At 35.7% G+C, this 22,469-nt stretch overlaps 1 protein-coding gene across 1 annotated transcript; it reads left to right on the forward strand.

Moving 5' to 3' along the window:
• Positions 1-6,231: 6,231 nt before the first annotated feature.
• Positions 6,232-16,182, forward strand: CXCL9 (C-X-C motif chemokine ligand 9). Its single transcript, XM_007495737.3, has 4 exons — positions 6,232-6,328; positions 8,026-8,149; positions 10,198-10,282; positions 14,113-16,182. Exons 1-4 carry the CDS (start codon positions 6,265-6,267, stop codon positions 14,209-14,211), a joined length of 372 nt encoding a protein of 123 aa, XP_007495799.2. The 5' UTR covers positions 6,232-6,264; the 3' UTR covers positions 14,212-16,182.
• Positions 16,183-22,469: the final 6,287 nt, after the last annotated feature.

Below are 22,469 nucleotides of genomic sequence, written 5' to 3' on the forward strand. Positions count from 1 at the left end.
AAATTGAAGGTATTAAAATAGGTAATGAGGAGACTAAACTATCACTCTTTGCAGATGATATGATGGTCTACTTAAAGAATCCTAGAGACTCAACTAAAAAGCTAGTGGAAATAATCAACAATTTTAGCAAAGTTACAGGATACAAAATGCACCCACATAAGTCATCAGCATTTCTATATATTTCCAATACATCTCAGCAGCAAGAGTTAGAAAGAGAAATTCCATTTAAAATCACCCTATAATATAAAATATTTAGGAATCTATTTGCCAAGACAAACACATGAATTATATGAACCTAACTACAAAACACTTTCCATACAATTAAAACTAGATCTAAACAATTGGAAAAACATTAATTGCTCATCAGTAGGGCAAGCTAATATAATAAAAATTACAATCCTGCCCAAATGAATTTACTTATTTAGTGTCACACCTATCAAACTACCAAGAAACTTTTTTACTGAATTAGGAAATTTTTTAACAAAGTTCATTTAAAAGAACAAAGATCAAGAACATCTAGGAAAATAATGAAAAAAAAATGTGGATGGTGGCCTAGCAGGTTTTAACTGTTTTTTAAAGTACCAGATCTTAAACTGTACTATAAAGCAGTGGTCATCAAAACAATATGGTAATGGCTCAGAGAAAGAAGGGAGGATCAGTGAAATAGACTTGGGGTAAATGACCTTAGCAAGACAGTGTACGATAAACCCAAAGATCCCAGCTTTTAGGACAAAACCCCACTATTTGACAAAAACTGCTGGGAAAATTGGAAAATAGTATTGGAGAGATTAGGTTTAGATCAACATCTCATACCCAAACCAAGATAAATTCAGAATGGGTGAATGACTTAAATATAAAGAAGAAAACTATAATTAGGTGATCATAGAATAGTTTACCTATCAGATTTATGAGAAAGGAAAGATTTTAAGATCAAGCAAGAGATATTGCAAAATGTAAAATGAATAATTTTTATTACATTAAATTTAAAAGTTTTTGTACAAACAAAACCAATGCAACCAAAATTAGAAGGGAAGCAACAAATTGGGAAAAATCTTTATAACAAAAACTTCTGACAAAGGTCTAATTACTCTAATTTATAAGGAGCTAAATCAGTTATACAAAAAATCAAGTCATTCCCCAATTGATAAATGGGCAAGGGACATAAATAGGCAATTTTCAGTTAAAAAATCAAAACTATTAATAAGCACATGAAAAAGTGTTCTAAATCTCTTGCAATCAGAGAGATACACATCAAAACAACTCTGAGGTACCACCTCACAGCTAGCAGATTGGTTAATATGACAGCAAAGGAAAATAATAAGTGTTGGTGGGGATGTGGCAAATATTGGGACATTAATGCACTGCTGGTGGAGTTGTGAATTGATCCAACCATTCTGGATGGCAATTTGGAACTGTGCCCAAAGGGCACTAAAAGACTGCCTGCCCCTTGATCTATCCATACTACTGCTGGATTTATACCCCAAAGAAATTATAAGCAAAATGATTTGTACAAAAATACTTATAGCCATGCTCTTTGTGGTGACAAAAAATTGGAAAATGAGGGGAATGGCTGAACAAATTGTGTTATCTGATGGTGATGGAATACTATTGTGCTGAAAGGAATAATGAACTGAAGGAATTCCATGTGAACTGAAATGACCTCCAGGAATGGATGCAGAATGAAAGGAGCAGAACTAGGAGAACATTGTATGCAGAGACTGACTGATACACTGTGGCACAATTGAGCTTAATGAACTTCTGTGCTAGCAGCAATGCAATGATCCAGGACAGTTCTGAGACACTTATGAGAAAGAATGCTATCCATATCCAGAGAAAGAACTGTGGGAGTAGAAAAACAGAAGAAAAACAACTGCTTGATCACATGGTTCAATGGGGATATGATCAGGGATGTAGACTTTAAAGGATCACCCTAGTGCAAATATTAATAATATGGAAATAGGTCTCCATCAATGACACATGTAAAAACCAGTGGAATTGCTCATTGGCTACTAGAGTGGGGTGGGAGGAGAGGGGAAGATCATGAATCATGTAACCATGGAAAAATATTCTATATTAATTAAATAAATAAACTTAATAAAAAAAGAAATCTAAAAAAAAAGATATAAGGAAGCAACAGAGTTGTTTATTGCCCTTGAATCAGGAGCTTTTGTCTTTTATTTCTGTCTCTTTTTTTGTCTTTTTTTTTTGTATGAGCCTTATCTTTGTCTTTAAACAGTCACCAAAAGGTCATTGAAATTTTAAACAGATTTGTCTTCCCTTTCTCAATTGGATCAATTAACAGGTGCTTTTTCCTTGAGAATATTGGGAGTATAGGTCAAATGTTTCACTTTGAGAATCACACACTTTTATTTCACTCAGAAAGAATCATGAGTTTCTGGGTGTGCTTTCCAAAGAATTCAATCAATCTAAAGCATCTACTACCTGGATGAACATAGTGTTAAAAATATTTAGGAAAAAGATAGTTTCTTATTGAATATGAAGGCTGTGAAAAGAAGTAGGTTTAATGATAATCATATCAAAAAAGAAGGAACATTGATGAATCATTTAAAAATGCAAATAAGAGAGCAAAAGAAATTGTAGAAGGAAACCCAGACAGAAAGGTATTGTTGGTACTATCCATGTTAAATTTGAAATATATATGATTTAAAAGCTATATGCAATGGAAACTTAAAATTTCATATGTGGTCATCTTTTTTCTGTTCTTTGAATGTGGAAGGGTGCATGTTTGTTAATACTTGTCAAGTTCATAGTAATAAAAATTTTTTTTAAATTGTGGAATGAACGTAATACAGCATAAGATCTACTATGTGCCAAGTACTGTGCCAAGCACATTTACATGTATTATCTCATTTGGTCCTTACAATGACCCTATGAAAATAAATGCTGTTATCAACATTTCAAGTTGAGGAAAATGAGACCAAGGTTAAGGGACTTGCCCAGGGTCACATAGCTAATAAGTATTTGAGGCCAAGTTTTTGTCTTTATTCTAGTGCCCTACAGCTCAGCCATCCACTAACCTTGAGAACAATAAACCTTAGATCAGGGGTTGATGTGCATGGATAGTTTCCTCCACTACTCTATACCAAATGAAACCCTACCTGCACCAGGCACTGGTCTAGGTGCTAGCAAAATCAAACAGGCCCTGCCTTCAGGGATCTTACATTTTTTGGATGGGAACAACTCATAATAAATAAATACATACAAAATCAATAATAATGTTAATGCTGGATGGGACCTATATACATACATTTTTATAGATACTATTTTTCCCTAGATTGTCTGTCTAATAATTTTGCTACTATCATCTTCCCAGTCTAAACATCACCCTTTGCCTGTAAAATAGTATATATCATATGCACACATACCAATAGATGTGTATTATGGCTATATGTACACATACATACATACATATCTTTAACTTCATAGTTATCTTCCAATATTCCACTTTTTTGTTATTTAACCCTCTCTTGTGCCAAAGGAAGCATTGAGTAAAACTGTCAGTGTATGGAATATTTTAAGTCTATCATCTTCCCAGGCATATGGTACAGCCTCTAATCAACCCCATTGTTGTTGATTGTCTAGGCTTAAGAATGTGACGGAAAAAATATTAATAACCCAGACCTAACATAAAAATGTGCCAAACATAAAATGAGGTTTCTTTTAGGGGATGATAATTAGAATTTCTTTGCTTTTTCAGAGATCTGATTGTCAAACATTTATCAATACATTCCTGCCTGGATTCAAGTCCTGTCTCAGATACCTACATTATCTTGACATTGAGCATCCCAGCAACCCTGACTTATACCTTCAGTGGTACTCAGAATCATGTAGACCAGAGTGTTAAACACATAGCAGGGCCACACTCCTAAGTGAAGCCCAAAGGAAGGGAGGACTGGAGATGAGAAGGGGAGTTGTTCTATAATTCTAGAAGTCTGAATAAGCCTTTTGGAAAGGTGGAATCTACCAATTTGACAGTTTATGAGATCAGGTATATGTCCTTTTGTTTTTTCAGAATAAATATAACCTATCCTGTACTTGATTTCTTGGTAGTCTGAATGCTTCCATGAAATCTAAAGGCCCTTAAAGCTACCCAAAGCCAGATACTGATATTGCCAGAAAATATTTTGGGTAAGAGCAAAATAGGGGTTACAAAATCTTCAAATATGAAGCCATTTTGAATGAACACAAAAGTATAACTCAAGGCTATGGATTATGAATGAATGAGTGAATGAAAGCAAAATAAGTAAAACTTAATGGAGAATTGGAGTCAAAATCATACTTCAGAGGCAATAAAAAACACAAGAGACTCTCAGCAGACATCCAAGAGTACCCTTTGAATTGGGAAGACGAGACTCTAGTAAACTGTTAGGCAGATATTCTGGGGAGAATTATATTTCCATAGATGTAGAGATAAATAGAGATAGATCTTATCTCATTTTAAAGTTGAGATGAAAATCTGTATTTATCAATAAAGAGATTTGCTCTGGCAGGGCAGATCACAGTCCTCTATCCTTTCTTACTTTATATATGCAAGTCAATGTCCTTCTGAAAATCCTTCACCCCATGTGCTGAGATCTCTTGACATGGTAATTGATCCTACCAGAGTACATGGGTTGTCACATCTGTTATCTCTTATCATCACTGTCGAATGACCTTTTGTGATCACATATCGCACTGATGATGTTCTTGACATCACTTCCATACAGTTCTTTCTTGTTAGAATGTTGTGGCCTATTCCTACCCACTATCCTTAGCTCTTTATATGAAATGCAACTTTATTTCTTCAGAGACTATCATATCTTAAGTTTGTAGTCAAGAAGCATTCCAGAATAATATTAATAAAAAAGAGGAACTTTTACCACCTAACACCTTTCAAATTGGCCAGTATGACAGTAAAGAAAAACGATAAATGATGGAGGGGATGTGGCAAAATTGGAACACTAAGGCATTAGTAGTGGAGTTGAGAATTGATGCAATCATTCTGGAGGACAATTTGGAACTATGTCTAAAGGACTCTAAGACTACACACACACACACACACACACACACACACACACACACACACACACACACACACTCACACACTCACACACACCTTTTGATGTAGTAATACCACTAGTAGGTCTGTATCCCAGAGAGATACAAAAATATTTAAAGTTGCTCTTTTTGTAGTGGCAAAGAATTGGAAATTAAAGGATGTCCATCAACTGGGAAATGACTTAAATTGTGGTATATGATGGTGATTAAATACCATTGTGCTGTAAGGAATGAACAGAATGATTTCAGAAAAAGCTGGAAAGATCTACATGAACTGATAGTGAGTGAAATAAGCAGGACCAGTAAAACATTGTACACAGTAACAGCAATGCTGTGGAATGATTGACTGTGATAGATTTAACTATTATTGGCAATAAAATGATTCAGGACAATTCTGAGTATCTTATGACAAAGAATGCTATCTACCTCCAGAGAAATAAATGCTGGAGTCAGAATGCAAATGAAAGCATACAATTTTTCAATTGTTTATGTGAGTTTATGTTTGGGGGTTTGGGTTTTATACGGTTAACCACTTAAAAAATAAACAATATGGGAATATGTTTGGCATGATAATACATGTTTAATAACCCAGATTGAATTGCTTGCCAGCACCTGGATTGGGAAGGGAAAGTAGGGAGGGAGACTAGTTCAATCATATAATTTAGGAAAACTTGTGTGGAAATTTGTTATTATCTGCAATTGGTAAAATTTTTAAAAAAGATAAACCTTTGTTTCAGGCAGAAGCATAGGAAAACATGCTAAAATTTCTCAGATGCAATCCAGTCCACAATCTACCCAAGAGTAATAATATTAAAAAAAAACATTTATTTTAAGAAGGTATAAAAGGTATCCCACAAAAACATTCTGCTATAGTAGCTATAGTAGATATAATCAGCTTCCTCTCTTGGAGTGAACAGTATAGAATTCTCCAATTTAGTTTCACCTCACCTCCCTTACTAGAACTTACCCATTTATGTGAAAGAGAACTAGAGTACACAGAAGAAATTCCCTTGGATCTGTGCTTCAGGATTTCCCCTACAATAATGAAACATATGGTAAATTTAGCTGGATCAGCTAAAAAAAACAAAACAAAACAAAACTGGCCAATCAGTGTTAAGGAAAGAAAAAACTTCACAAGATAAATATGAGGTTCAAGAGGAACTCTTCAGCCTTGAAGCCCCACCTGTGAGAAATACAGGCACCATCATGAAGAGGAACCAAATTGCCTTCCTTTGTGGACTTGTCTTCCTGACTCTGACTGGAGTTCAAGGTAAAGGGGAACTGACAGACTTAGTTCTCATTACTGAAACCAAAGATGTGATTTACTGTAAAGCTTGGTAATGTATAAGTTAAAGGCCTACCATGCATCTCTAATGAATGCTGCTGTGTGAGAGGTGGTGCTTCAGGCTTCTTTACTCTGATCAATATTGACTGTCCTGAGTTAATTAGGGATAGCTAGTTGCAATGTCAAGTTCTATGATTAGTCATATCACATAATATTGTACATTATCTATGTGGTGTTTTATTTGCCAAACTCTTTAGGAAGAGAGAGAGAAGTGCCTACTATGTGTTGCACATTGTGCTAAGGACAATGACAAATATTACTGTCTGATTTTCACAACTCTGTAAGGCAGGTATTTTTATGATTTCCATTTTATATCTGAAGAAACTAGGCAGATGGAAAGAAGCTAAGTGTTTAACACAGGGTCACACAAGCTTGAAAGTGTCTAAGGCCAGATCGAAACTTTGGTTTTCCTGACTCCAGGTTGCACTTTATTCACTGAGCCACCTAGCTTCCCTCTTAGGGTAGTGACCAGTGCTCTCGCTGGAAAGACTTACTGTTATTGCTAGGCTTGGAACAAAAACCCTGGATGAAAAAAACTCCTGCTCTGTTATTAATTGTGTGAATTTGGGCAAGTTACTTGGCCTCTGGATTTCTCAGTATTCTCATCTATAAAATGAGGTGATTTTACCAGCTCTGCCTCCCTTCTTTTAAAAACGAAGACCTTACTTTCCATCTTAGAATCAATACTGAGTATTGGTTCAAAGTCAGAAGAGTGGTAAGGAAGGTCTACACAGGGTCACACAACTAGGAAGTCTCTGAGGTTATAGATTTGAACCCAAGACCTCCTGTCTCTAGGCCTGGCCACTTAGTTGCCCCTTGCCTGTGACCTTGGGCAAGTCACTTAACCTCTGTTTCTCCATCAATGAAATGGGGATGATAGTTAAATCTCCCAAAGGTTATTGTTAAGATAAAATGAGATGCTACTTATAAAATGTTTTGTAAACTTTAAGATTTGTTTAAATGTTGCTATTACATTGTATGAATGTTCTGAGTTTCATAAGAGATGACTCCTTTCTTCTTCCTTCCTTCCTTCCTTCCTTCCTTCCTTCCTTCTTTCCTTCCTTCCTTCCTTCCTTCCTTCCTTCCTTCCTTCCTTCCTTCCTTCCTTCCTTCCTTCCTTCCTTCCTTCCTTCCTTCCTTCCTTCCTTCCTTCCTTCCTTCCTTCCTTCCTTCCTTCCTTCCTTTCTTCCTTCCTTTCTTTCTTCCTTCCTTTCTTTCTTTCTTTCTTTCTTTCTTTCTTTCTTTCTTTCTTTCTTTCTTTCTTTCTTTCTTTCTTTCTTTCTTTCTTTCTTTCTTTCTTTCTTTCTTTCTTTCTTTCTTTCTTTCTTTCTTTCTTTCTTTCTTTCTTTCTTTCTTTCTTTCTTTCTTTCTTTCTTTCTTTCTTTCTTTCTTTCTTTCTTTCTTTCTTTCTTTCTTTCTTTCTTTCTTTCTTTCTTTCTTTCTTTCTTTCTTTCTTTCTCTTTCCTCCAAGATTACTTATCATATTAGGTAACTTTAGTGGTGATGTGGTTAATACACTTTCTCTATTTAAAGTTTATTTCATCATCATGACTGAATCTCTAATTGAGGCAATAGGCTAGAGGAACTAATGTGATTCACTGGGCCTGGTCTCTCCCCCTTAGCATTCTGGAGCTCCAAATCAAGACGCTGTTCCTGCATTGATGTCAGTGCCGACATACATAGGAAAAACATATTACATCTGGAGCAGTTTCCTCCAGGGTCTTCATGTTCAAACACCGAGATCATGTGAGTGAAAAACCATTTAAAATGCAGGTGGCAGATTGAATTATTTGTCATCTCCAGGAGTGGGAAGGGAGGAAAGGAGGGTGATAACATGAATCATATAACTTTGGAAAACTCATGTGGAAATTTGTTATTAAAATAAAATAAAGATAAAAAATAAAATGCAGGTAGAACCACCTGTAACTTTATTTGAAATGAAATATTAAGGATCTAAATCCCCTTCAAGGTAAATTATTATTGATTATTGTATAAAGATTAAACTTAATATCCAATACTCCAAGAATTACATTTAATAATATTTATTAAATATTTAACTTGAAGCAAAAGGAAGTAAAGCTAGCAAAAACCAAGAGAGCTAGGTACCTAGCTTGTTTGTGCTTAGTGGTTGGTATGTTTTCTCTCCCATTAGACTGTATGCTCCTCAGGAGCAAGGGTTCTTTGGCCTTTCTTTGTATTTCCAGCATTTCCAGTGCCTGGCATTTGGTGGGTGCTAAAGAAATGCTTTATGGGGGATTGCTAGGTAGCTCAGTAGTTTGAGAGCCAGGCTCAGAGATGGGAGGTCCTAGCTTCAAATCTGGTCTCAGACACTTCCCAGCTGTGTTACCCTGGGCACTTGCACTTAACCCCTATTGCCTAGCCCTTACCACTCTTCTGCCTTGCAACCAATACACAGTACTCTAAGATGGAAGGTAAGGGCTTAAAAAAAAGAAAAAAAAAGAAATGCTTTCTGTTGAGGAAGTGCAGTAGATAGCGAACCAAGCCTGGAATTAGGAGGACCTTGCTTTAGTTCTGACCTCAGACACAATATGACCCTGGGCCAGTCACTTAATCTTGATGGCCTAGCCTTTGCCTCTTAGAATTGATACTAAGTTAGAAGGGAAGGGTTTTAAAAAAAGAAAGAAAGAAATGTTTATTGACTCTGTCAGTGCAAGTGATCTTGCTCTACAAGAGGCAATTAAAATTGATCCTACGGAGTATTTATGAAGTACCTACTAAGTGCTTTGCACTGTGCTAAGTGCTGGAGACACAAAGAAAAATGAACAACTCTTGTCCTCAAAGAGTTTAGATCCTAGTAAAGAGAAGAAGCAGTTAGGTTGTGTAGTGGTTAGGACACTGAGCTTGGAGTCAGGAAGACCTGAGTTCAAATTGGAACTTAAGCACTTATTGGCTATGTGACTCTGGGCAATTCACTTAACCTTTGTTTCCTCATCTATACAATGGGGATGATAGTTAAAACTCCCAAGATATTATGAAGATAATATAAGAATCTATGTATAAAGCACTTTGTAAACCTTAAGGTTTGTATAAATGTTTGCTATTATTATTCTATACATAGTTGTCCCTCTCTATATCACAGTTCACTTATTGAAGCTTCACTGTATTGTGGGTTTTTAAAAAAAATCTAATTCTGTATCGTGGAGTTTTCTCTATATCTCAGGATTTCACAGATGAATACTGTACTGTACAGAATAGAAATGCAGTAGGCCACTACACAACATGAGATTATATACGGCAAACTATTGGCTGACCATGACCATGACCAAATGAATGGTGACCAATCAGAGTGCTGTGTTCTGTATCCTAGGTGCCGATTGGCTCAGTATTTATAAGAGGAAAGGTTAATAAGAGTGTGGAAATGGTTTATAGGAGAATGAAAAGCATTTCTAAAGCCTTAAAATATATACAAATAACAAAATAAATATAGCTGCTACTTTGTGGACTTTCACCCATTGCATGGGTCTCTGGAACATAACTCCTATGACAGGTATCACAGTATAGATAAGAAAATACAAAATATCACAGAACAGTGGAAAGAACACTAGATTTAGGATAAGAAGATTTGGTTCCTAGCTCTGTAACTGTCCACTTTGGTAATATTGGACAAGTCACTTAAATTCTCTGGTAATATAGCATCATGGCTTTTATGAGCCTCAGATACTCTAGTGGGAATATAAATTCTTCCTGACCAAGAGCTCAGAGTATGTGGTAATGATGAGTCCTTAGGTCCATTGACAAGAAGAAATGGTTCATTTTGATATTTTTCTTGTCAGTGCCACATTGGAGAATGGGATAAAAAAATGTCTGGACCCAGATTCCCCACGTGTGAAGAAAGCGGTAAAAGCCTGGAAGAAAATGGTGAGTGGCAAGGGAAATTAATTCCTCTTCTGCACTCCCTCTCTCCTTCTGTCTCTCTGTCTCTTTCATTTTTGAGGGTCATGCATACAGAGGTTGGAATAGAAAAACACTTGAGTTTTCCATGACTGCCATAAACCCTTAATGGTAGAGACTTCCCTAGCCTGAAGAGATAGTCTAATATAAATGGGTTTCTCTTTGGCACCATTAAGAACTATCCTGTGTAGGCCAGTTATCTCAAATTCATAGTATTCTGTGATTTGGAGTAAAAAGAACACTAGGGGTCAAATTTTCTGAACCTATAAAAGATTCAAAGAAAGAAAGATCAACAAAATTGGATCAGGAACTACATAAACTATGTCTGGAAAAAAGGCAAAGATTATCAGGGGAGAACTTCCAGGCATGCCCAAGGGAGATAGAAGGCAGAATGACATATTCCCCAAACAATATGCTTTGACTGGCACATAGGGGATATGAAATAAACTTTGGTTCAAAGATGACAATTAGTAAATCTTTAAAAAATATTCATATAAGGAAATCAGCAAAAAGTAATATATTTCATATTTGCATTATTTAAAGATACTGAAAGGAAGAGCAATGTAACAGTTGAACAGATCTCAGAATCAGAAAGACTGGATCAAATTTCACTTCTTATTGTTTCTCTAAAATATTATTTCATTTTTTCCTAGTTACATGTAAAAGCAACTTTCAACATTCTTTTTCAAAAAATTGGGTTCCAGATTCTTTTCTTTCTCCCACTCCCCCTTCCTGAAATACCAAGCAATCTTATATAGAATTTACACACATAAGCATGAAAACATTTTTTCATATTAGTCATTTTGTACAAGACAACTCTAAATGAAAAGAAAGTGAAAGTGTATTTAATAGGTATTCAGACTCTTTTCAATTCTTTCTCTGGAGCAGATGGCATTTTTCATTATGAGTCCTTTGGAACTGTCTTGGATCACTGTATTGCTGAGAATAGCTAAGTCAATCACAGTTGTTCATTATACAATATTTCTGTTAATGTGTACAATTTTCTCCATGTGCTGCTCATTTCACTCTGCATTAGTTGATATAAGTCTTTCCAGGTTTTTCTGAAATCATCCTGCTCATCATTTCTTGTAGCATAGTAGTATTCCATTACAATCATATACTACCACTTATTTAATCATTCCCCAATTGATGGACATCTTCTCAATTTCTAATTCTTTGCTACCACAAAAAGAGCTGCTATAAATATTTTTGCACAAACTGGTCCTTTCCCCTCTTTTAAAAAAAAATCTTTATAGACCTAATAGTGATATTGCTAGATCAAAAGGTATGCATATTTTGTTGTTGTTGTTTTTTTAGAATAGTTCTTTTTTTAGCATAGTTCCAAATTGCTCCCTAGAACTGAATCAGTACACAATTCTACCAATAGTGTATCAATGTCCCAGTTTTCCTATATTCCTTCCAACATCTATCATTTTCCTTTTCTGTCATCTTAACCAATCTGATAGGTGTGAGATAGTACCTCAGAGTTGTTTTAATTTGCAATTCCCTAACCTAGAGCATTTTTTTCTGTGACACTAGATAGCTTTGATTTCTTCACCTTAAAGTGCCTTGCTCATATTCTTTGACCATATATCAATTGGGGAAGGATCAAATCTTCATTCTAATGTGTACTCTCCAGGTGACCCCCTGCAAGTCATTTATCCCAGGCAATTCTTAATGATCAGCATTGGTAGAAGGATTCACAGCACCAATGAAATTATAGCTTAGAATCTCATCTAATGATATCAATGAAGCATCTCTGTGGGGCAGGTTCCCATTGTATAGCTTCTTCCACAGGGCACATGCCACCTGCTTTTTCTTTGGACTGGTCACTCATTCCAACCTGACCTCACACTGGCAAGTCTGAATTCCCTGAGGACTACTGCCATTTGATTACAGGTCAAACTCTCTCAGGGTCCTGGGAATATCCTTGGAATAATCCTTTTGCTAGAGGAATGTATTTTCCCCTACTTGCTACTGTAGCGCCTCAGCTCTATAAAATCAGTCACAGTGATGACACCATTATCTCTTAAACATAAAACAGTTACTTAATAAAATGCAAATTAATAACAATTAGTATATTATAGTTGTTTAATATAAAGAGATACAAAAATTTTCAATTCATTATATTTAACCCATAAGGCTGAATCATATACTCCCACCAATGCACATGGTGTCCATGTTGGTAAGTGGGCACATAATTATAGAAACATAGCAGAAGCAACTCACAGCTCTGGACTCTAGGTCTTAAATGTTTTTGATCCACTCAGAAACAATCTGTACCATATAAAATTGCTTCTTCACCAATTGTTCCCCCTTAGGGCTTTGCTGTTCTCCTGCTAAATGAATCTGTTCCTCCTCTACTCTTAAACTAATTAAGCAGAGAAAAACTCTTTTAACTCATATTTGAGTTCTGAGATAGTATTATATAGATAAGAAGTTTCCCTAAGACAGAGAGCTTGAAAAGCTTCTCTGCTTGGTTATCTGGGTAATGCAAAACAAACAAACAAACAAAAAAAGTCCAGCCATTTCTTCACTTGATGAGTTGCTGGTTTGTCCAATCAATCCTTAAGTCTCTTCTAACAGCAAAGCAGATGTACAACCTGTCTTTCCCCTTCTATTTCTCCTTATCCAATCAGAGGTGACAATAGAGAGCAACCAGTAGCTGTTGTACCTCTAATCAGTCAGCAGTGCCCAGCTCATTCTTCTGTTACTTTCTTCAAATCAGCTCTTTCTAGCTGGGTTTTCCATTCTTCTCCTGTTGGCTTTTAAAACATGCTTTGTGGTTCAAATCAGAGATTTATGATGCTCAGTGATATGCCTTTCCCTCATAAGCTAAAACTCACAAAATCTACCTTTCAGTTAGCTATGAAACCAAGTGTTCTTCCTTAATCATTCCCTAGTCTCCAAATGGTTCTTTGAATTGCCACTTAGAGAATTTTAACATCTTAAACTAAAAAAAAAGTTTTTAAAAAAGTAGAATGCTGAAGGACCACAATACTTTGAAGTTTTAGTTTTTTTTCTGATTTCAAACAGGTCCTCTAAGATCTCTATTTGGTTCTCCTAGCCACCTGTCCTTCCATTTAAACAAATAGTTTTCTTCACACAGATTTTTATTAGTTTTTCAAATTAAAAAATTAATTTTTCAAATGAAAAAAATTATCTTTCAGTTTCCAAACTGTTCATATAGGAAAGGGGCAATACTTCATGAATATCAGAATTTGATTTGATTCTTTTTTAAAAAACCTTACCTTCCTCCTTAGAATCAAATGGAGGTTAATGACTTACCCAGGGTCACACAGCTAGGAAGAGTCTGAGGACAGATTTGAACCTAGGACCTCTCATCTCTAGGCCTGGCTCTCAATCCATTGAGCTACACAGTTGCCAACAGTTTATTTTTAAGCTTTTACTTTTAGTAATAAAACTGCTAATATATGAAAGAAAGTAATTCTTCAAAGAAATCAAATTCTCTGCTTCTACTAATCATAGCTTGTTTTTACTGTTCCTATTTTATAGACATTATAAACAAAATCTAAAGAGTAAAGAACTTACTCAAGTCAGTGTGGGAGCAAATTTACTATGCAAGTTGGGCTGCACAGTGATCAAATTTAAAACAGTCTTTTTAATAGTACACACGAATGCCCACATTTCCATGAAATATAAGATAAGAATTATCTATGGATATCTTTAAAATATAAATAAAGAGTCTAAATTCAGTACTGTATAGTTTAAAAAAAATTTTTTTAAAGGTTAAGAGAATAAAAACAAGAACTCACTTTTATTTCCTTTCCTTTCAGAAGGGTCACAAAAAGAATAAACCCAAAAGAAGAAGTACAATTCAACCAAGGAAGAATGCTTCAAAGAATAAAAAGTTTCAGCGTCGTCCCTCAGCATAAGGGGCCATTTCACCAAAAAGTCTTTCAGATTTAGACATTTTTAAAAGAAAAAAGTTAAAAATTCTAAATGTTAAAAATGTGTCAGAATATGTAACTTTTATTGTGGATAGAAATTTCAAGCATGATGATGGCATTAATTGATTCTGGGGTGTTTTTTAAAAATGCAATAATTTCTCAGTTGAGAGCTTAGAATGTATAATAAGGAGAGAGACAGGAACCCCCTCTTGTGGAAAAATTTCCTCTTTAAAACGAAGAAAGATGACAAAGAAGATAATCAAAACACATTACAGAGAGGAAACAACATATCTGCATTTATGTGCACATTAGTACACATACACATGCACCCTGACACCCACAAAGATTCTCCTATGTACATGTGTCACTTAGGAAGCACTCCTACATTTACCTGCCAATATATCCCACATTATAGATAAGTCAAGTCCAATTTAGTTGACAAAATCCCAGGGGATCCCTTAGCTCCCTTCCCTAAGCATTTCATTTCACAGTTCAAACTTTAAAACAGAAACACTACAGCTCAATTCAGGCTGATTTCTTTTTTTTCTTACTAAGTTCTCATGCTATGTACTATTGAGTTGCTTTGGCCTTTGGTGGACTAATTAAAACAATCTGTATGTTTCACAAAAATTACAAGGGTTGTATATAACCCTCCTTTTGGTACTGCCCATAGGGGCTCAGGAATATATTCAGGATATAATTAATTTAAAAAAAAAAGAAAGAAAGATCCCTAAAGAAACCTGTAATCTAAAGAATCTTATCTTTGAAAGGAGTAGTGGGGATGGTTAGAGTGGAGTGATGATGACTGTACATAAATAGTAGGTTCTCTGAAAGGGGCTGGTTGACTTGGTGGGTTGACAAAGCGATAATTAAAGCCTACAATCCAGAGCCATCACTTGTGCCTAAAACTTGTTCACAAGCTCCCCCAAGTGGTCAGATGAGCAATAATTCCTCCAGGGTCAGTTGGGCAATCGAGGCAAAACTTTCAGGCCATCTACAAATGAGAGTTAGTGTTACCACTAGAAACACACCAGACTCTGGCTTTACAGGTCATCTGTAATCTGATCCTATACTATCAACCTAATCTCTTAAAATAATGAACTACTATTCTCCAATATTCTCCCTCTGTCTCAATTAATCGCTCTATCTCCAAACTCATTTAGCCTCTTTCTAATAAATACACCTGCTCATCCCTGCTTGCTGCCTTGATTTACTTTGTGCCTCCTATCCATCAAAAGGTCTCCCTCCCCTGTACAATGCCTATTCAATTTTCTAGATCTCAGTTCAAGTCTTACTTCCTCCATGAAGGCTATTTATTCGGACTCCTCCCTTCTCTAAAACCTCATTTTGTTTAAAGTTAGTGGGTTTAAGCACTCACTTGTCTTTTAATTGTTTCATCATTTTCCTCCTGAAATAGATTGTAAACTCCTCAAAGGACAGAAATAATAACACAGCCTCGTAGATTTAGAGCTGAAGGCAAATTGGATGTCACTGAGTCTAATCTCCTGGTTTTACAAATAAGTAAACTGAAGTCTAGAGAGACAGGGTGATTTGTTCAGTCTTACCAAATTAGGTAAGTGTCTGAGGCAGTATTTAAGTTCAGATTCACATGACTTCAAGACTCAATCAACTATACTGCATTGAATATGTCTTTATAGCCTACACGGTGTCTATAGATTTTCAATAGATATCTGATTGACTTATTGACTAATATATATCTGGACTACCTTCTCTAAACTAGGGCTGGTCATCAAAACTCAATGCTCTTTGCAATAGTCATTAACAGTACATTGATAAGACTACCTGAACTGGACCATGTTAAAACCACCTATTCATGTCTCATTCATATTAACTTGTCTCCTGCTATGTCTGAGAAATACATAAGGTAAAACAACTAATTTTGCAAAATTTTGCTCAAAAGATCAGAAAATAAAGGTAGATTTCTATTTTATCTGATTTTTTCCTGATTTTCCTGGTTTTTCTTTTATACTGATTTTCCCACTTTGGCCTCTGGGATTAAAGTTAATTTTGAGTGATTCACTGGCTTTGTCCAAACAGTATCCTTTCCCCCTTCTTAATTATTATTCTAATTTTTCCGATGCTAATTTGTTTAAATAAATAAAAATAGCTATGATCTTATATCATTGCAAACTACTTACATGCCTCTCTGAACTTCAATTTCCTCATAGGTAAAATCATGTGATAACAACATAAGATTGTTTTGAGAAGCAAATGGGATAATCCAAGTGAAGCAATATTATCAACTAATCTTATATAATGTACATTCAAATATATATTATAGACAAATAATTATTAAACAAAAAAAGTATATAGCCTTTTAGAATTTTTAGATGGAAAAATTACCACTTATAGCCTGTATTTTTAAATGCATTTGTTATATTGGGAATATATTGGGAATAATCAATAAATCGTTAACAGAATCACAAGTTTCTTGACTTTATAATGTATTTATTATACATGCCATCCTTCTATAAACCTTTTAAAGTATCAGGTATCCAGCTGCATTTAAAGCCTCTCTCCCTATAGCACTTAAAAGTTGGCAAAGCATTTTGTTTGTTATTTAGTCATTCAGTCAGTCATGCCTGACTCTCTGTGACCCTAAGGACCATAGCACACCAGGTCCTTTTTTTATCTTCTGCTTTTTCTTGAAGACTTCCATCTCAACCTCTGCTTTTCACTTCTCCTTTTACCTTCAATCTTTCCCAACATAAGGGTCTTTACCAATAAGTCCTGCCTTCCCATTATGTGGCCAAAGTATTTAACCCTCAGCTTTAATATTTGACCTTCCAGGGAATAGTGTGAATTAATTTCTTTAAGTATTCGCTGATTTGACCTCAACAACAAAATCTGAAAGTATCAGTAAGTTTTCCCTATAGTCCAACTCTTAGAGCCCCACATTGTTACTAGAAAAACCATAGTTTTGTGTCTTTACTTTTTAGTATTCCGTTCAGATTTGCCATGGCTTTTCTTCTAAGGAACAAGTGTCTTTTAATTTCATGGTTGTAGTAGTGATCTTTGAGCCTAAGAATATAAAATCCCACACTACTTTCATTTCTTTTCTTTCTATTTGCCAGGAAGTAACATGATAAATTGCCAGGATCTTAGTTTGTTTGTTTTTAATGTTAAGTTTCAGGCCAGCTTTTACAGGCTCCTCTTTCAACTTCACTCTTTTTTTTCACTTTCTGCCATTAGAGTGGTATCATCTGTATATCTGAGATTGTTGATATTTCTCCCAGTGACCTTAATTTCAGTTTTTGATTCCTCTAGCCTGACATTTTGCATGATGTATTGTGAAGATAAGCTAAATATATGTTATCTTTTAATAATCTTGTGAGGTATGGGCATCAATTTACAGATGATGGAACTGAGTCTGGGAGAGGTTAAGTGACTTACCTAGGGTTACAGAGCTAAGAAGTGTCTGAGGCAAGATTTGAACTCAGGTCCTCCTGACTCCAAGTTCAGTTTTCTAGTAAAACAGTTTTCAAATGTATTTGTGATCTTAAAGATCTCGATATTTCTTCCAATAATGCAGGTCACAACTCATCCCTGCCCTTCCAAACCATTTCGCTTCTGTACTTACCTATAAGTTCTCCTGCCCAAGAGAGAGGACCTACCCAATATTTTGTTCCTTACTTTCTCAACATTATGAGGTTAAGCTTTGGCTTGTATGAGAAAATGAAGACAAAAAAACCCTCCAAAAAAAAAGGAAAATGCATTCACTCCCTCCTCTCACCCATACCAATTGTATTAGGGGGTTCCTTTTCCTGGGTTATTTAAGGTAACTGAAAGTGCTGGGCAAACACACTGAGAAATAAGGTAATGGGAAAGACAGAATTCTTTCCTCTCCTCCCCCCATCCAAGTCTGCTATTTTTTTCAGTTGGAGTTAAGCAGGGATTCAGAATTGGTAAGTTGACTAAAGCTTTTAACAGACAAATCACTCTTTAAGCTACTGGAAACAGGGATTTATTTTAAAGAAAGGAAGGGTAGGGGAATTTAGATGGGAGAAGGAGAATTTAGGATTTTCCTAATCTAATATAACTCTCAATATAAATAAGTAAGGTTGTATAGTCTTTAAGAGGGATATTATTAGCAACTTTCAAAGATCTTCAGAGCCAAGCCCCAAATCTTTCAGGGAGAAACCAATAGCCAGAAAGGCATAGATATGTCTCTATAGCTCCTTCTCCAAAGTCCAAGGAAAAGGAGTGAGTAAGAAACAGTTTGTGCCAGTTTGTTCAAAACTACCTGGTCACATTCTCCTTTGGAATTTTCCTTGATGGACGGATCTTCAAGTTTCCATTCATTGCATCTACTTTGCAAGGTTTTCTTTAGCCTTAATCAATCCTTCACACCTTGGAATGTGAACATTACCAGCTAAGTCCAAACATTCACTTTTTGAAGTTCTGAACAGTTCCAATTCCCGAATTATCTCCCTCAACTTCAACCCTACAGATTTCTCTGTACATGTGTCTCAGGAGATGGAAAAACAAAGAAACAAAAATAAAAATGACCCCATCATCCATCCATCTCCTAGACAGCAATGGTAATTAGCTGCTTTAGCTTAAAGGCAGGGGTTAAAAAATTCAGAGCCAGCTTTATCTACTTAGGGACTTTATAAAAGTTAACAAATCAAACTGAGATTTTTATTTTCTCAGAGATCCTGTATCATATATAAGCTTTGCATTTTAAATAGAAGGTTTTGTCCTCTGTCCCTCTCTACATACCAATACTCTATCTCTTGCCAGTCTCTAATTTTGAAATAATGAAGCACAGAAATGAAAAATTATCATTTTGTAAAAAGAGTGAATCAGCTTTAAAGTAGCAAGTGAGCAATTTAAAGGACAGAAAACTTTTTAATTAGAGAAAATAAAGGGAAAGAAGGGAGGAAAATACACCATCATTTATATGAATTGTCAGTCAGAGAAAAGTTCATCACTGATTGGACTTGCCTCATTTCTGGTCAGGACTGGTCTGCTTTAGTACATGAAGATGTGAGCCCATATTGTGACACCAACAAAGACTGGTCACTCCTCTTCACTCAGTCTCTCAATGTCCATTTCCTCTGCTCCTTGCTTCCCTGGGGTTGCCACACAGAGTTCTCACCCCCAACTCTTTGTCTCCATTACACATCCACATATTCTTTAGGGAGAAACAATGCTATCTTGAGATCGTTTTCTAGAGACTGGGCTAGATTCTTAGACACCTCCTTTGACATTCTTCATTTGCCAACAAGATGTTTACTCAGGTTCTTCCTTATTTGTGAAGTGTAGCAGATTCTTCCCTCCCCCCACATGCCTCTGTGTTGATCTCTGAATAATTCACAATTTTAATTCTATGGATCCCAGAGTGTTCCATGACACTACATGGAAAATATTGTTCTTAAAATTATGAATTATGAAAATTATGAATCTGTATTTTAAAGAAAAGTGTGGGATCATTAAAGGAAGGAACTCTTTATGACTATTCATCAGGATTATAAGATCATAGGATTAGAGATGGAAGGGACTTTTAAAAGCCATTGAGACAAATCTTATTTTACAGATGAGGAAAATGCTGTCTGGAGAAAGGGAAGGATTTGCCTAGCATTATAGTTAATATCTAGGGCAGTATTCAAACTCAGTCTTACTGACTCCAAATTCAGCATTCTAGACTATGCATGTAGCCTCTATTGTTGTTGCTATTTTTTTAAAGTACAGAAATATCTCCATCTGAGATTAACTATGACTTTTTCTAGGACCACAGGGCATGACTGAGAAAGGAGCACCATCTAGTGGCATGTTTCCCCATCTGCTACAGGCTTAGTTCTGAATTGAAACTGGTTTTGGGGAGCTGGGCTTGCAAAGAAATCTATAAAACAAAGAAAAAATCTCACAAACATTTCCCATACTACTCATTTTGGCACACTCACACATAACCAAAACCCCCAAATAAAACCCAAAATACACTGCTGTGAAAGATGACTTCAATAGTTCTTCTTCAAGAGGTGGAGAGCATTCCCTGTTATAAGTCTTTTAGGATTGTCCCAGATCATTGCATTGTTGAGAGTAGTCAAGTTTTAACAGATAATCATCATCCAATATTGTTGTTATTGTGTATGATGTTTTTCCAGTTCTGCTTATTTCACTCTGCATCAGTTCCCGCAGATCTTTCCACCTTTTCCTGAAGTCATCTTGCTTATCATTTTTTATAGCATAATACTATTCCATTACCAACATGTACCACAATTTGTTCAACCATTCTTGAAATGATGGATATCCCCTCAATGTCCAATTTTTTGCCACCACAAAAAGAGCAGCTATAAATATTTTTGTACAAGTAGGTCCTTTCCCTTTTATTTTATTATCTGTGTCCCTCATATTTTCTAAGCTGGTGCTAACAAATAGTAGGTTGTCGGTATTTAACTCAATTCAATAAATGTTACTAATTGAGCTAGATCATAGAAAAAGATTGAAGCACAGAAAAGAAGTCTTTTTTCTTCTCCCAAAGGAAAAATAAAAGGAAAATAGGTAGCTAGGTATACAGTGGATCAAGAACCAGGCCTAGGGATGGAAGGACCTTGATTCAAATATGACCTCAGATACTTTCTAGCTGTGTGCTCCCAAGAAAGACACTTAACCTTAATAGTCAAGTTCTAGGTATTCATCATAGAATTGGTTCTAACAAAAGGTAAGGGTTTAAAAAAAAGAAAGAAAGAAAAAAGAAGGAAAATATCCCATTTTGAAAAAAAATGCAGAGTTCTGTATATATTATATTAACTCTGCTCTCCCCCATCTTCCTGGTCATTGTTGTCTTGGAACAAGGCAACTTAAAGGATCATAGATTTAATTCTGGAAGTGACTTTAGAAACCATCTAGCCTACTACTATAAATAGTGGTATTTATAAATGAAGAAAACTAAGGCCCAGAGAAGTTAAATAAATTGCTGCAAATCACACAGGTGGCACAGTTTGGGTTTGAAACTAGATTAAGTCCAACCTAACTTTGAGAGTGAGGACCATTCCACAAACTGTATTGGAATTTCTATATCTTTTCTCTACCCGTGGCCTACCTAAGGCCACACAAGTCTGCATATGACCTTTCCCACTTTCTAGGCAAAGTTAAATATTAGTATATTCCCCTCTTTTAGAAATCCTCCTTTCTGGTAGATACTGGAATTCCTTTCCTTCCCCTTACTACTTCTTTCCTGCCTATCCATGATGCTCTAATTAGTATCTATCTGGCCACTGATAGTTTCTTTTTAAGATCCAACTCTTCAGATCCAACTTTTTAAGATCCAACTCAAGAGTGGAATTTTTTCCATTTTATAAATTTGGAAACTGAGGCCAGAGAGGTCCTCTGACTCTAAATCCAACATGCTTCACATCATGTAGATTGTTGGATATGTAGATAGAATTACATTCAATTTCTTTCCATTCTCTGAATTCATCTCCTCCCAAAATTAATTTAGAATCAAATAAGATTGTTCTTATGATAAAGAAAGCCAGGAAAATGCTTTTACATCCCTCTCTGATTTCACTGCCCTCATTTACCCTCCTCATTTTATTCATTTAATCAATATTTTCTTCAAATATCAAATTAGAGACCACCTTTTACCAAAAAAATCCCAGAAGACCCTCTTATAAAACTGAACACAAAATAGATGAGTTCACCTCTACAAGGAGACTACAAGGAGATTTAAAGATACAAGTCACTTTAGACATCATCTAGGTGCCTTATTATCCCTTCTTCTCTATACCATTATTACAGTTTCTGATGAAGAAATGAAGTGGCTTTTTTGGATATCAACCGTTCTACATGTACCCCAGATCCCATTCCCTTTAGCCTCCTCTAGCAGATTTCCCTGGTGAACACCTTCTCTTTAATATTCAATCTCAATTATTGCCTATAATCTCATGTTAACCTCCACCCCCACTAGCCAGCCTACTGTCCCCTTAAAATCATCCTATATTTTTTTGCAGATCTTCCTCAGGCCCTTGGCAAGGACTGATCTTGACCTCCAGGTCTAACAAATCAAGTCTTTCTTAATTGGCTCAAACATCCTGGCTAGTTATCACAGACCTTGAGCCAGCCTTCTACTGAGCTTCTTCATCCTGGTATCTTCTACTCCTAAGAAATTCCTGTGTCAACAATAAGCAGACCAAAGAGGCCTTTGAAGATTACTATTGCTGAATTGCATGCAGCTGTGTACTCTTAACTGGCACTAAAGAATGCGTGCTTCTGATATT

Source organism: Monodelphis domestica, chromosome 6, assembly GCF_027887165.1.
Source record: "Monodelphis domestica isolate mMonDom1 chromosome 6, mMonDom1.pri, whole genome shotgun sequence".
In the NCBI taxonomy this organism is placed as follows: Eukaryota; Metazoa; Chordata; class Mammalia; order Didelphimorphia; family Didelphidae; genus Monodelphis; species Monodelphis domestica.

Excerpts from the sequence above, each read along its gene's own strand:
- CXCL9 (XM_007495737.3), top strand. The coding sequence starts at position 6,265 with ATGAAGAGGAACCAAATTGCCTTCCTTTGTGGACTTGTCTTCCTGACT. Across the intron at positions 8,150-10,197 it reads TGTTCAAACACCGAGATCAT|TGCCACATTGGAGAATGGGA; the intron begins GTGAGTGAAAAA and ends TTTTCTTGTCAG. Across the intron at positions 10,283-14,112 it reads TAAAAGCCTGGAAGAAAATG|AAGGGTCACAAAAAGAATAA; the intron begins GTGAGTGGCAAG and ends CTTTCCTTTCAG.